The following is a 13130-nucleotide window of genomic DNA, read 5'->3' on the forward strand; positions in this document are numbered from 1 at the left end:
AGCAGGGAGGCCGATGCGGGGCTTGATCCCAGGACCCTGGGATCATGACCTGAGCTGAAAGCAGATGCTTAACGACTGAGCCACCCAGGCACCCGCATTCATTTTTTAAATGTATGTCTTTTAATTCTCTTTTAATCTATCATGCCCTGGACCTTTTTTCCCTTTTACTTTATTTGTTGAAGAAACAGGGTCATTTGTGGATCACCTCTCCATGGTGTCATTTAACACATTCTTCTGTCCCTTGTGTTTTGGTAATCCAGCGGCCTGATCTGATTTAGATTTGGTTTTAGCACAGGAATAATTTGCAGGAGGTGGGTGTGTTTCCAGAGTCAGAACATAATGTAGGGTTGACTCTCCCTGTGATGTTAGGGGTCATTCATGATCTTCACCTGGACCTCCCCCCGCCCCCTTAGAGGTAATTTACATTTTGAAAGGGTCACTCTGATTGCCGGGGGTCAGGCGGCTATAGGTGTGAGGGATAATCGTGCAAGAAAGCACTTGTTGCCATGCCTGGCACAGAATGACCAGTCAATAAATATTAGCTCTTATTGTTGCTGTTGTTGTTGTTGTTAGAGCTGTGTGGGGGGGACCCACGCCCTGGCCTCGGAGCCATTTTTTGGCCAGAGCGTTCTCCTCCCTCTCCTCTGCCCTGGAGGAGAAGTCACCAGTGTCCCAAGGCTCTGGGAGGCATGTTCAGGAATGTGACAGCCATCCATTTGCACCTGGCCGGGGTCTTCCAGAGAAAGAAGGCTGGAACTTCTCTCGCTCGGTGCCTGCACCAGACTGTAAGTGCTCTAGCCCCATGTGTTTTGCTGCCCAACCCAGGGCCCCTGGGATCTGGCATGGGCCTGGCTTCAAAGCTGTGCATCACGCTCTTCTTTCAGGTTGCCTTCCCTGACTGTAGCCTGGAGGGGACCCTTGCCTTGCCTTGCCTTTCCTCTAAGGAGAACTTGTAGCTCTGCATCTGAATGGTCTGCATGGTGCTGTGCTGCCTCCCCATCATCCCCTAAGCCCAGCCCAGTGTTCAGTACACAGTAGGTGCTCAGTAGACACTGGCTGAGGAATACATTATACATAAGGCCAAGAGCAGGCCCTGTCTCCTCACGCGATTAGTGTGTGACATACTTGAAGGGGACACCTTTGAGGTCCCCCAAGTTTCTGTGGTCCCATTATATTTACTTCCTTCCTATTCTCATTCACCTCCATTCACCTCCTTTGTTCTCTCTCTCTTTATGCCTCTGTACCCCCTACCCCTTACCCCACCCCAACCTTCTCAAACTTCCCTTGCTCCAACTTGCATCCCCCATCTCCCCGATGTTCATCTTCATTTTTTTAAGATTTTATTTCTTTTTTTTTTTTTTAAGATTTTATTTATTTATTTGAGAGAGAGAATGAGAGAGAGCACAAGAGGGGGGAGGGTCAGAGGGAGAAGCAGACTCCCTGCTGAGCAGGGAGCCCGATGCGGGACTCGATCCTGGGACTCCAGGATCATGACCTGAGCCGAAGGCAGTCGCTTAACCAACTGAGCCACCCAGGCGCCCCTTAAGATTTTATTTTTAAGTCATCTCTACACCCAACATGGGGCTTGAACTCACAACCCCGAGATCAAGAGTCACATGTTCTACTGATTGAGCCAGCCAGGCGCCCCTCTATTTTTTTAAATATGATGCATCCCCAAATCAAAAGTAATTCCTTATAGCATTGAAACCATGATGCCATCAATGTAAGATACACTGTTATTGTATGGACTAGTAAAGCGGGGCAGGAAATGCCAATTAGACATGCTAGAGATTCTGAGAAACATTTGAATTCAGAGAACATGCAAGGCAAAAAAAAAAAAAAATGCACATATCAGAATCAATCCAATATGGTGTGATCTCCATACAAAAAAATTGGAACCATAGAAAAGCATACACATGGGGCACCTGGCTGGCTCAGTTGGAAGAGCATGCAACTCTTGATCTCAGGGTTATGAGTTTGAGCCCTATGTTGGGTGTAAAGATTACTTAAATACATAAACTTAAAAAGAAAGAAGGAAAGAAAAGCACACACATGAAATTAAATCACCTATAATTCCACCACTCAGAGAGAACCTTTGTTAACATTTTGATGTATTTCCCTTCCAAACTTTTTTTTCGCCTACTCATATGTGGTCATAGAAAAATGTACGTGTATACAAATATATAGTAGAGTATATTTTTTTACAAAACAAGCATACTGTACATATTGTTTTGTGGCCCGTTTTATTGATGTCGGCATATCCATTGATAGATATTTTTCTAAAATGTGATTTTCTTGGGTACCTGGCTGGTTCAGTAGGTAGACCATACGACTCTTGATCTCAGGACCGTGAGCTGGAGCCCCATGTGGGGCGTAACGTTTACTTAAAAAAAAATTACTTTTAAAAACGCGATTTTTCTCATCTATAAAATGGGCCCAGCCAGACTGTGCTGAGTTGAGCAAGGCCGTCCTGAAGGGGAGCTGCTGCAGTCCTGTTGGCAAGCTCTTGTCTCCCTCCCTCGGCCCCCCCTCCCCCTCCCCCTTGCCCGTCTTCCTCCTCAGTCCTGCCTAACTGGTCCGAATCTGGTCTGAGTCTACGGATACGTGGAGCCCGGTTCTTCGGGGGGGGGGGGGGGGGCAGGGGCGGCGGCCGGAACGGGGCGGGGCCGGGCCCGGAGGCGGACTGGAGCGGGTCCTGCCCTCGGAGAGTGCGGATCTGCGCCTCTCCCTCAAGGGGGCGGGGGCTGTGGTCAATTAAGGGCCCCATCTCCAGCGCTCTGACCTTCTGCTTGCTTGGTCTCCAGTTCGCCATGGCCAAGCGGCTGCCGGCTCGCAGGCTGGACGGGATTGATCACAACCCATGGTGAGCTCGGCAGGGCTGGGGAAGCTTGCGGGTGTCCCGTCGGGCGTGAGGGCGGGACAGGGCTGCAGGTGCCTGGGTTTGCGGTAACACGGCGGTACCCAGGACGGCCACCGTGCCCCTGACTGTGAGATTTGCAACCATAGGCTGGGAGAGGTGGGACCGGGAGCAGCAGGCCTGGGTTCGAATCTCAGCTTCACGCCGCTTGGCTGTGGCGCCGGGGGGAGGGGGGAGACGCACCTGCTCTTACCCAGGCACCAAGCTCGGCGCTTTCCAAGGATTTTTTTTTTTTTTTTAAAGATTTTATTTATTTATTTGACAGAGAGAGACACAGCAAAGAGGCAACACAAGCAGGGGGAGTGGGAGAGGGACTCGATCCCAGGACTCTGGGATCATGACCTGAGCCGAAGGCAGTCGCTTAACCGACTGAGCCACCCGGGCGCCCCCAAGGATTATTTTATTTCCCACTTAGTACAGAGTAAAATAAACTAAGTAAGATAAGGTAAAATACAGGCAGCTCTGCACTGGAATTTGCTGAGGTTACTTTATTTTCTCTGTTGACTTGTTCTAAATATGAAAGAAGCATGTGCCCATTGTTACTACTAATACAGTGGATGCAGTGGGAAGGTGTGTAAGAGAAATGTAGGGATTTTTCCTGATCCCTCCCCGCCACCTTTGGCCAGCAGCACAGAGGCTCAAACTCAGAAGATAAGTCACATGCTGTACCCACTGAGCCAGCCAGGCGCTCCGACATCCCTGTACTTTCAAAAAAAAGGTGTTGGCTGTTTTTACAAAACATGAGACCATTTTTTTTCTTTTTCCTTTTCTTTTTTAGAGAGAGAGAGAGCAGGTGTGGTCGCACGGGAGGGTTGGGAGATGGGGGGAGGGGCAGAGGGAGCGGGAGAGAGAATCCTAGGCAGGCTTCATTTCCAGCACGGAGCGCGATGCAGGGCTCAATCTCGCAACCGGGAGAGCAGGACCTGAGCCAAAATCAAGAGTCGGACATTCAACCAACTGAGCCACCCAGGTGCACCGCCCCCATTTTTTTTTTCAACCCCCCCTCGTGTACAGCACTTTGTGTTTTGCAAAGATCTTCCACCTGTTGCTCCATGGTGTCTGGGACAGAGGAGCCAGGCCCAAAACTCTAGTGTCCAGCTGCCCCCTGGGTTGTACCATGTTCCATCCTGTCTGAGGGAGGCTGGTCAGCCTCGTGGGCCTTTGCAGTTAAGGTAAGAGTCCAACTCCAAGGGAGGAAATGACAAGGAGGCAGGCTGGGAGAGGTAGCAAGACTTTCCTGACTCACAGACCTGGCAGACTCTTGAACCCAACACCCCCATTATGCAGAAGGGGAGATTGAGGCCAAGAGAGGCCAAGTCTCATGCAAAGGTGGGGCAGGACAGAAGCAGGCCTGTGAAGAATGTACGGGACGGGGTGGGGGGTTGCCGGGGGATGAAGGCCATGGTAGTCAGGACAGAAGGTTGGTTAGGGGCAGAGAAATCAGCCTTGGCTGTGTTGAATTTGCGTAACATTATTGTTCCATCTAAAATCTGTCATTTTCTCCCCAGAGCCCCACAATACCTCTGAAGTTGCTGAGGATCAGAGAGGCTAGTGACCTGCCCAGAGTCACATAGCAGCTGAGGGCAGAGCTGAGATGCAAAATCAGGTGGCGGATGTTCCATGGTGATTGGAACAGGGGAACCAGGCTCAAGTGCCCTACAGAGACCAGCTGCCCCCTAGGTTGGGTCTCTAAGGTCCCGATCCTCAGGCCACCACTCTGGGGTTAGCAAGAACTTGGGGCCCTTCTGTCCTGACTACCATGACCTTCATCCCCCGGCAACCCCCCACCCCGTCCCGTACATTCTTCACAGGCCTGCTTCTGTCCAGGCTAATGGTCTAGAGCATAAACTTTGCTTCCAACCTATGTTGAATCAAAGGCTGGCTGGGCCATGAAATACCTGGGAGTCCTTGGGCAAATCACCGCCAGCTTCAGCTTCTCCATCCCCATTGTGACTCAGGAATAGGACATATGTCATATGTATGGGAAGGTTATTGAGCACACATTTCAAACTGCGGTTCGTGAAATCCACTTAGGAAGTCTCAACAAATATTTCTAAAGAATGGGTAGGATAGGGGCACCTGGGTGACTCAGTCAGTTAAGCGTCTGGCTCCCGATCTCAGCTCAGGACTTGATCTCAGGTTTGTGAGTTCAAGTCCCATGCTGGGCTCCACGTGGGGCATGGAGCCTACTTTAAAAAAGTAGGACACGGGATTGGCACAGTGCTTGGCCCACACAATCCCAAAGCGAGGGCCAGTTTTGACCCTTACACAGCTCTCAGCAGGATCTCAGCTGGAGCAGATGCTGACTGTCCAGTTTTTCTGGAATGAGCCCAGTGCATTGTTCATCCTGCCCTAGAAATAGGTGGAAGTCCAGGTCCGGGTGGGCCGGTGTCAACTCTCCATTTGTTGTTCAGGGTGGAGTTTGGCAAAATGGCCAGTGAATATGATGTCGTGAACTTGGGCCAAGGCTTCCCTGACTTCCCACCCCCAGACTTCGCAGTTCAAGCCTTTCAGAACGCCCTCAGCAGTGACTTCATGCTCAACCAGTACACCAAGGCATTTGTGAGTCTCCCTGCCTCGCCTGGGGTCCTGGGACACAGGCCTCAAGGAGGCCTTGGGGGAGGAAGGGTCAGGCCTTTCTGAGCATCAGGCCCACATGGGTGTTAGGGTTCTGGAGCAGAGCCCAGAGAAGTCAGTGTGACTATAGTTCAGTGTTCACGGAGTGTCTCCTCTGTTCCAGGCCCTGGGACAGCTCATGGTCTGGGGAAAGACAGACAAAAAACCATGAGCTGGGAGCTCAGGGTCTAGTAGGAAAAGCAGACCAAAAAATAAATAAATAAAACAAAGGCAGAAAACAAAGGTATTGATATACTGTGATAGGGGAGGATGGGGTGCTGTGGAAGCAGGAAAAAGGGAATGAAATCTGGGGAGACCAGAGGAGGCTTCCTGGAGGAGGTGACACGTAAGCTGAGTCTGGAAAGACAAGCTGCTGACTGATCTGACTCTAAATCCAAACTCTTTATGTAAAGGTCACAGAGTAAATATTTGCCAGTCCTTGGTTTAGTAAAGCAGTAAATGGTTCTTAAACTTTGGTATGCATCAGAATTACCTGGGGGGAATTTCCTCCAGTTCCACCATCCAGAGAAAACCACGACCAATAGTTTGCTACTTTGCTGAGCGTTTAGACTTTTAAACTTTTTTTTTTTTAAGATTTTATTTATTTATTTGACAGAGAGAGACATAGTGAGAGAGAGAGCACAAGCAGGGGGAGTGGGAGAGGGAGAAGCAGGCTTCCTGCGGAGCAGGGAGCCTGATGCGGGGCTCGATCCCAGGACCCTGGGATCATGACCTGAGCCGAAGGCAGACGCCCAACGACTGAGCCACCCGGGCACCCCAACTTTTAACTTTTTAAAGTGCTTGTATAAACGCACACACACTCACCCCTAACATAATGAGATTTGCGTTTTTTAGCACAAATGGACTTGTACTATAATGCTCTGTAACCTGTTTATTTCACTAAGCAGCATGTCATGGGCAACTTTCCATGTCAGGATAGCCTCATTCTTTTTAAGGGCCACATAGTATTCCCTTGCCGAGCTGTGCCATAATTTACTGAAGCAGCCCTGCACTGATGGGCTGGTTTGGCTATCTCACTATTATAAGCAATGGCACAGTGACTATTTCTGTGTCTGTATCTTTGTACACATGTGTGAGCGTTTCTCTCAGACAAATCCCTGGAAGTAAAACTAGAGAGTCAAAGGGTGCAAGCATTTAAAGATGTGATGGATGTTGTCAAACTGCCTTCCAAAAAGGTTTACTCACATCCCCACCAACACACTGGTCTCATACTCTTGCCAGCCGTGGGCATTATCAATCTTTTTTTTTTTTTTAAATATATTTATTTATTTATTTGACAGAGAGAGAGATAGCGAGAGCAGGAACACAAGCAGGGGGAGTGGGAGAGGGAGAAGCAGGCTTCCCGGGGAGCAGGGAACCCGATGCGGGGCTCCATCCCAGGACCCTGGGATCATGACCTGAGCCGAAGGCAGATGCTTAACGGCTGAGCCACCCAGGCGCCCCTTGCCATACAGAAATTTTTAATTTTTACATGGTCAAGTCTGGTTGAGTGAATTATTTAGTGAAGTTCTAGACCTTGGGGTTTCAGTCCTTTGGCTTAGTCTCGAGTGCTTTGTAAGTGTCCTCAGCAAACAAGTGTACAGATCCAACCTTCCTCTCAAAGTGGGGTGCTTCCATAAAGTCCTATTCCTGCACCTCAACTGTGCATGACCTTGAGCAAGTCATTTCCTGTCTCTGGGTCTCCGTTTTTCTACCTGTCCAGTGGTGGGGATCAAATAATACGTGTCTTGCGAGGTTACTGGGCTGAGCAGATGGTACGGATGTGCTTCTTAAACTGAGAGGGAGGGGGTTAAATCCTGCAGTTGCCACTGCTGTGGGGCTCTGTTGGACGGTACTCCACAAAGTCACGCACTCTGCCCAGTTCTCCACCAAATCCTAGCCCTGGACTTTGGGCCTGCACAGAACAGGTCTGATGGCCAGCGCTGGTGGAGGAAATGAAAGAACTCACCGTACAGGAGCCCATTTGCCTCAGGAAAGCTCTAGAACTGCCTGAATGCGGCTGAGCAGGAGGGTGGGCCCAAGCTGAGCCAGGCGACTGACCGCTGCTGTCCTGGCAGGGTTACCCACCCCTGACAAAGATCCTGGCAAGTTTCTTTGGGAAGCTGCTGGAACAGGAGATAGACCCACTCAAGAACGTGCTGGTGACTGTGGGTGCCTATGGGGCCCTGTTCACAGCCTTCCAGGCCCTGGTGGACGAAGGAGATGAGGTGAGTGAGCGAGGCTCGGGTTGGGTAGGGATGAGGGGCAAGGGGCGATACTGACCCCAGCCAATCTGATCCTTTTGCTAGGTCATCATCATAGAGCCCTTTTTTGACTGTTATGAGCCCATGACATTGATGGCAGGGGGTCGCCCTGTGTTTGTGACCCTGAAGCCGGTGAGGATGCTGGTTGGGGTGTGGGTGGGCAGAGGGTCCAAGGAGTGTGTTGTGTTGGCCCCTGGGAGGTGGGAAGGAAGGAAGGAAGGAAGGAAAGGAGGCCGGTTGCTTCAGGATGGGGAGGCGTATCCAGAGTTCCAGAGGAGAGAGGATGGGGACAGATGCCTATGAAGGAAGGCCAGATCCTTGGAGCTGAATGTCAGGTAGCTTATTAATTGCTGCCCCCTTCCACCTCCTCTTACAGAGCCCTACCCAGGATGGGGAACTGGATTCTGCCAGCAACTGGCAGCTGGACCCTGCAGAGCTGGCCAGCAAGTTTACCTCTCGTACCAAAGCCCTAATCCTCAACACACCCAACAACCCTGTGGGAAAGGTACCTGAGAGACCGCCTTTCAGCGACCCCTCCAGACTGGGTTCAAGTCCCTGCTATGTTACTGATTTGCTGCGTCAGGCCTCAGTTTCTTCATCTGTGTAATGGGAGGGCAACGTGTAATGAGCTCTGAGGACTGAGGCTCCCCAAAGTTCCAGGGACAGGGGCAGGAATCCCCTTGGAAGGTATACGTGCTGGCCGGTGGAGCAGACTGGGTGCTTCCATGACTCCCGAGACCCTGGGAATGGTGACCTCACCTCTCGGAATGTCTTCTCATATGTAAAATGGGAACACGACAGAACTGATATACAGGAAAATCTAGTTGTCCAACTGGGTGTCTCTCCCCTAATATGACCACTGCACTTAAGACACTCTGACTCCAGGTGTGGGGGCCCCACACCCGGCAATTCTGCAACACCAGCTGGGGTAGTATCAGATCCCGTAGGTTAGGGCTAAGTCCCACAAGGCTGCCCGCCCTTCAGATGCCAGCCCAGCTTGTCACCTCTGCTTCTGATCAATGGGGTATAAATCTGAGGTTCCCATCACGCCCTCCTCGGGTTCTATTAATTTGCTGGCACCGCTCACAGAACTCAGGGAAACACTTACTTAGGTTTACTAGTTTATTAAAGGAGTTGAGAAAGGATACAAATGAGAAAGGAGACAATAGCCAGATGAAGAGATACACAGAGCGAGGTCTGGGAGGATCCTGAGGAGCTGCATCACCCTCCCAGTATATGGATGTGTTCACCAATCTAGAAGCACTCCAAACACTGTACTATTGGGATTTTATGGAGGCTTCCTCACATAGGCATCATTATTATAATTTTTTAAAGATTTTATTTGAGAGAGAGAGAGCGTGTGTGCATGAGCCAGGGGAGGGACAGAGAGAGAGGAAGAAGCAGACTTCCCACTGAGCAGGGAAACCGACACTGGGATCATGACCTGAGCTGAAGGCAGATGCTTAACCAACTGAGCCACCCAGGCGTCCCATGATTAATTATTATTAACTCCATTTCCAGCCCCTCTCTTCTCTGTAGGATGCAGGTGGGGCTGAAATTCCAAGCTTGTAATCGTGGCTTGGCCATTCTGGTGACCAGCCCCGATCCTGGAGCTACCCAGGTGCCACCCAGAGTCACCTCGTTAGAACAAAAAACACTTCTAGTGCTCTTTTCATTTAGGAATTTACAAGGGCTTCAGGACCCCTGTGTCAGGCGTCAAAGACTGAATATTAGAACAAGAGATGCTCCCAGCGCCCCTGTGACGGAGACATTTACAAGGGTCTTAGGAGCTCTGTGCCAGGAACCGGGGGGCAGAGACCAACATGTATGTTTTCTGTTAGCTCGCAGCAGACCTCCCAGGGTCAGTGTTGTAAGGGATTCAATAGGACGGGATGGAAAAGCCCTTAGCAGCGAACTCGGCGGTATCCATTCATCTCTCTGAGCAGGCCTCTCTGCTTGGTTGTGGTCCCCACAGGTGTTCTCCAAGGCAGAACTGGAGCTGGTGGCCAGCCTGTGCCAACAGCATGACGTGATCTGCATCAGTGACGAGGTCTACCAGTGGCTGGTCTATGACGGGCACCAGCACGTCAGCGTCGGTGAGCCATGCCGGCCTGGGGGCCTCCAGTCCCCCGGGCACTTGTGGCAGGGCCCTGAGCCCAGTCTGGGAGTCCAAGCAGGCCCCGTAATTAGGGCCCGTGGGTCTGGAGCCACACAGGTCGTGTGGCCTGGGGCAGTGACTTCTCTGCAAGCAGGAGGACACAAGGGCACAGCCTCCCGGGGTGGTCATGAACAGGAGCTGAGATGAGCCCCGAAATAGCTTAGCACACAGCAGGGGCCGGGGTGCCGAGAGCCCGAGTGTGTGCCGGGGGCCCGGCCACCACCCCTCCCCTGCCCCTCGCCCCGGTCTCAGCAGCTCCTCTCTTTGGCCTTGGGCAGCCAGCCTCCCGGGCATGTGGGAACGCACCGTGACCATCGGCAGCGCTGGCAAGAGCTTCAGCGCCACTGGCTGGAAGGTGAGTTGACGAGGGTTGGGGTACCGCCTCCCCCCATGATCCGGGGCAGGTGAGGCTGCACTGGGAATCAAGAAGGCGGGTGGCCGGGCGCCTGGGTGGCTGAGTTGGTTAAGCGACTGCCTTCGGCTCAGGTCATGATCCTGGAGTCCCGGGATCGAGTCCCGCATCGGGCTCCCTGCTCAGCTGGGAGCCTCCTTCTCCCTCTCCCTCTCCCTTTGCTGGCGGCTCCCCGTGCTTGTGCTCTCTGCCCCACCCCCGCCCCATCAAATAAATAAATAAAATCTAAAAATATATATATATGTGATTAAACAATGTATACATAATATATAAATTTTGTTTTTAAAAATAAATGTGTGGGGCGCCTGGGTGGCTCAGTTGGTTAAGCGACTGCCTTCGGCTCAGGTCATGATCCCGGAGTCCCGGGATCGAGTCCCGCATCGGGCTCCCTGCTCAGCAGGGAGTCTGCTTCTCCCTCTGACCCTCCCCCTTCTCATGCTCTCTATCTCATTCTCTCTCTCAAATAAATAAATAAATAATCTTTAAAAAAAAAAAGGGGGGGGGCTGGCCAGGCCCTGAAGGGCCTCACCCCCTCCCCGTGTTCCCGGTCCAGGTGGGCTGGGCCCTGGGCCCGGACAGTCTCATGAAGCACCTGCGCACCGTGCACCAGAACACAGTCTATCACTGTCCCACGCAGGGTCAGGTGAGGAGAGGCAAGGCACCCTGCTGGGGGGGGCGGGGCCACCACAGAGCCGGTCGGATCACCCCCCCCCCCCCCCCCCCCCCCGCCGTGTGCACACCCGCCCTGCCCTCCGCAGGCCGCGGTGGCACAGAGCTTCCAGCACGAGCAACTGCACTTTGGCCAACCCAGCAGCTACTTTGTGCAGCTTCCCCAAGCCATGTGGCGCTACCGGGACCACATGGTTCGCAGCCTGCAGTCTGTGGGCCTGAGGCCCGTGGTCCCCCAGGGCAGCTACTTCCTCATCGCAGACATCTCAGACTTCAGTGAGCAGGACTGGCCAGGCTGGGCGGAGGGGGGCCGGGTGCTGGAGGCGGCTCAGGGCTCAGCGTGGCTTCTGTCCCCCAGAGAGCAAGATGCCCGACTTGCCAGGCGATGTGGACGAGCCCTACGACAGACGCTTCGTCAAGTGGATGATCAGGAACAAGGTGGGCCGGGCTCGGCCTGGGCCCCCGTGGGTGCTTTTAGAGGCCGAGCCCCAATCCAGCCCAGCCTCTGCCATCAGCCCTAGTACTGGGGTGCATCTGTGTCTGGAATTTGCAAAAAGATGCTGTGCGGGCTGGCAGGCATCCCTGGGCTCTCAGGGCCTCGGCCGTCTCATCTGTACAGTGCGGAGTTGGCGCCTTAACCCCGAGCTCATCCGGCTCTGAGCTCTGACCCTAAGGCTGATTTCTTCTCTGGCTCTGCCCTGACCTTCCACGTGGCGCTCCCCCCCCAGGCATCCACCACCTCCCCTCTGTACACAAGGAGGGACTGGGAACGATGCTCTGCCATTCTTTTCCCCTGACCTTGACCCAGCACTGAGAGGTACTGCACCGAAGCTAACTGTCCCTGCCCCAGCCCATCGTGGGAAACTGTCCCCCAGAGCCAGGGCCTGCCATGCTGTGGGGCAGTGTTGAGACGTGGGCTTCCTCCTCCCCAGGGCTTGGCGGCCATCCCGGTCTCCGTCTTCTACAGCAGGCCACATCAGAAGCACTTCGACCACTATGTCCGCTTCTGTTTTGTGAAGGTAAAGGACGGGGTTGGTGGGGAGAGAGGGCCTCCTCAAGCTCCCCATGGCCCACTGGTGGTATGGGGAGAGGGGTAGGACCGATCTGTGTTGGTGCAGGATGAGTCCACGCTCCAGGCCATGGACGAGAAGCTGCGGAAATGGAAGGATGAACTCAGGCCCTGACGCCGACTTCTCATCCCGGCCCCACCTGGTTCCTGCATGTTCTTTGCCAGGGTGTCAGCCCTTCCCAGGCTGGGCGTAGACTGAGCTAGGGGCCCCCTTCTCTGTGACACAGGATATCCCCAGGGAAGAGCCCTCCTTCTTGGTCTTGGTGGATTCAGAAGCGCTTCCCACAGTACCTATATTCCTGTCATAGTGGTGAGGTGCACCTGACCTGGGCCTCTTCCTGCTCCTCCCTGGATTGGGTCATAGAGTCTTGGGTCCCCTCCGTATTCTCCCCCAGACTTGTCTGGGACTCAAGGGACAGAGTCCAGCAGTGTACTGGCCTCGAGTCCCAGCCCTGCTCTGGTCCCAGCCTAGGCTCCCGCATCCCGCCCTTTCTTTCTCTCCTTAGATAACCTCGGGAAGTGGTCTTTAGGCTTGAGTCCTCAAGCCAGTACTTTTCACCCATAATAAAGCTTTAACTTATTTAGACCCTTATTGGCTGCTTCTCTCTGCTTCACACGGTGGTGCTGATCGCTGATGGGGCCTGGGGCGAAACAGAAGACATCTCAGTGAAACTTAGATCCCAGCCCCTCTTTGTACAAACGTGTTTTGTGGAGTAAAATGGAGGCCCAGGGCAGGGCAAGGCCTGGGGACTTGTGTGAACCCGGGGCTCAGAAGAGGTGTGGCTGTGGCACATTGTGCATGTGTAGGAGGTGGGGGCCTCCGTTGAGTGTCTGACAGGGAGACACGAACAGTCTCCTGTCTCACAGGGGTCAGAGTGCAGGCCAGGAGGGCCAGGGAGTTCAGGCAGAAGGGGAAGGAAGTAGCGCATTTAACTGTGCACCCCCCTGTGTCAGGGGCGTAGATGCCCACCATCTCATTAAACAAGCCTCTGAGGACGCCTGGGTGGCTCAGTTGGTTAAGCGAC

At 53.1% G+C, this 13130-nt stretch overlaps 1 protein-coding gene across 12 annotated transcripts in view; it reads left to right on the forward strand.

The window, feature by feature from the left end:
• Window positions 1-12697, forward strand: part of KYAT1 (kynurenine aminotransferase 1) — a 32383-nt gene extending 19686 nt beyond the window's left edge. For 7 of the 12 annotated variants that reach the window (XM_035015667.1, XM_035015671.1, XM_035015672.1 and 4 more), the window contains 13 exons: window positions 574-785; window positions 2805-2863; window positions 5332-5479; window positions 7612-7761; window positions 7843-7929; window positions 8174-8302; window positions 9773-9893; window positions 10234-10310; window positions 10921-11010; window positions 11126-11312; window positions 11395-11474; window positions 11969-12055; window positions 12155-12697. In XM_035015667.1, coding sequence (XP_034871558.1) covers window positions 690-785; window positions 2805-2863; window positions 5332-5479; window positions 7612-7761; window positions 7843-7929; window positions 8174-8302; window positions 9773-9893; window positions 10234-10310; window positions 10921-11010; window positions 11126-11312; window positions 11395-11474; window positions 11969-12055; window positions 12155-12220 — 1377 coding nt within the window. In that variant the 5' untranslated portion in view covers window positions 574-689 and the 3' untranslated portion in view covers window positions 12221-12697. Of the gene's footprint in view, window positions 1-573; window positions 786-2804; window positions 2864-3770; window positions 4541-5331; window positions 5480-7611; window positions 7762-7842; window positions 7930-8173; window positions 8303-9772; window positions 9894-10233; window positions 10311-10920; window positions 11011-11125; window positions 11313-11394; window positions 11475-11968; window positions 12056-12154 lie in introns of those variants that run through there. The other 5 variants (XM_035015674.1, XM_035015673.1, XM_035015675.1 and 2 more) reach the window with 4 other exon arrangements.
• Window positions 12698-13130: the final 433 nt, after the last annotated feature.

The sequence above is a fragment of the Mirounga leonina genome, unplaced genomic scaffold (genome assembly GCF_011800145.1).
Source record: "Mirounga leonina isolate KUSES-001 unplaced genomic scaffold, KU_Mleo_1.0 Mir_170, whole genome shotgun sequence".
Taxonomy (NCBI): Eukaryota; Metazoa; Chordata; class Mammalia; order Carnivora; family Phocidae; genus Mirounga; species Mirounga leonina.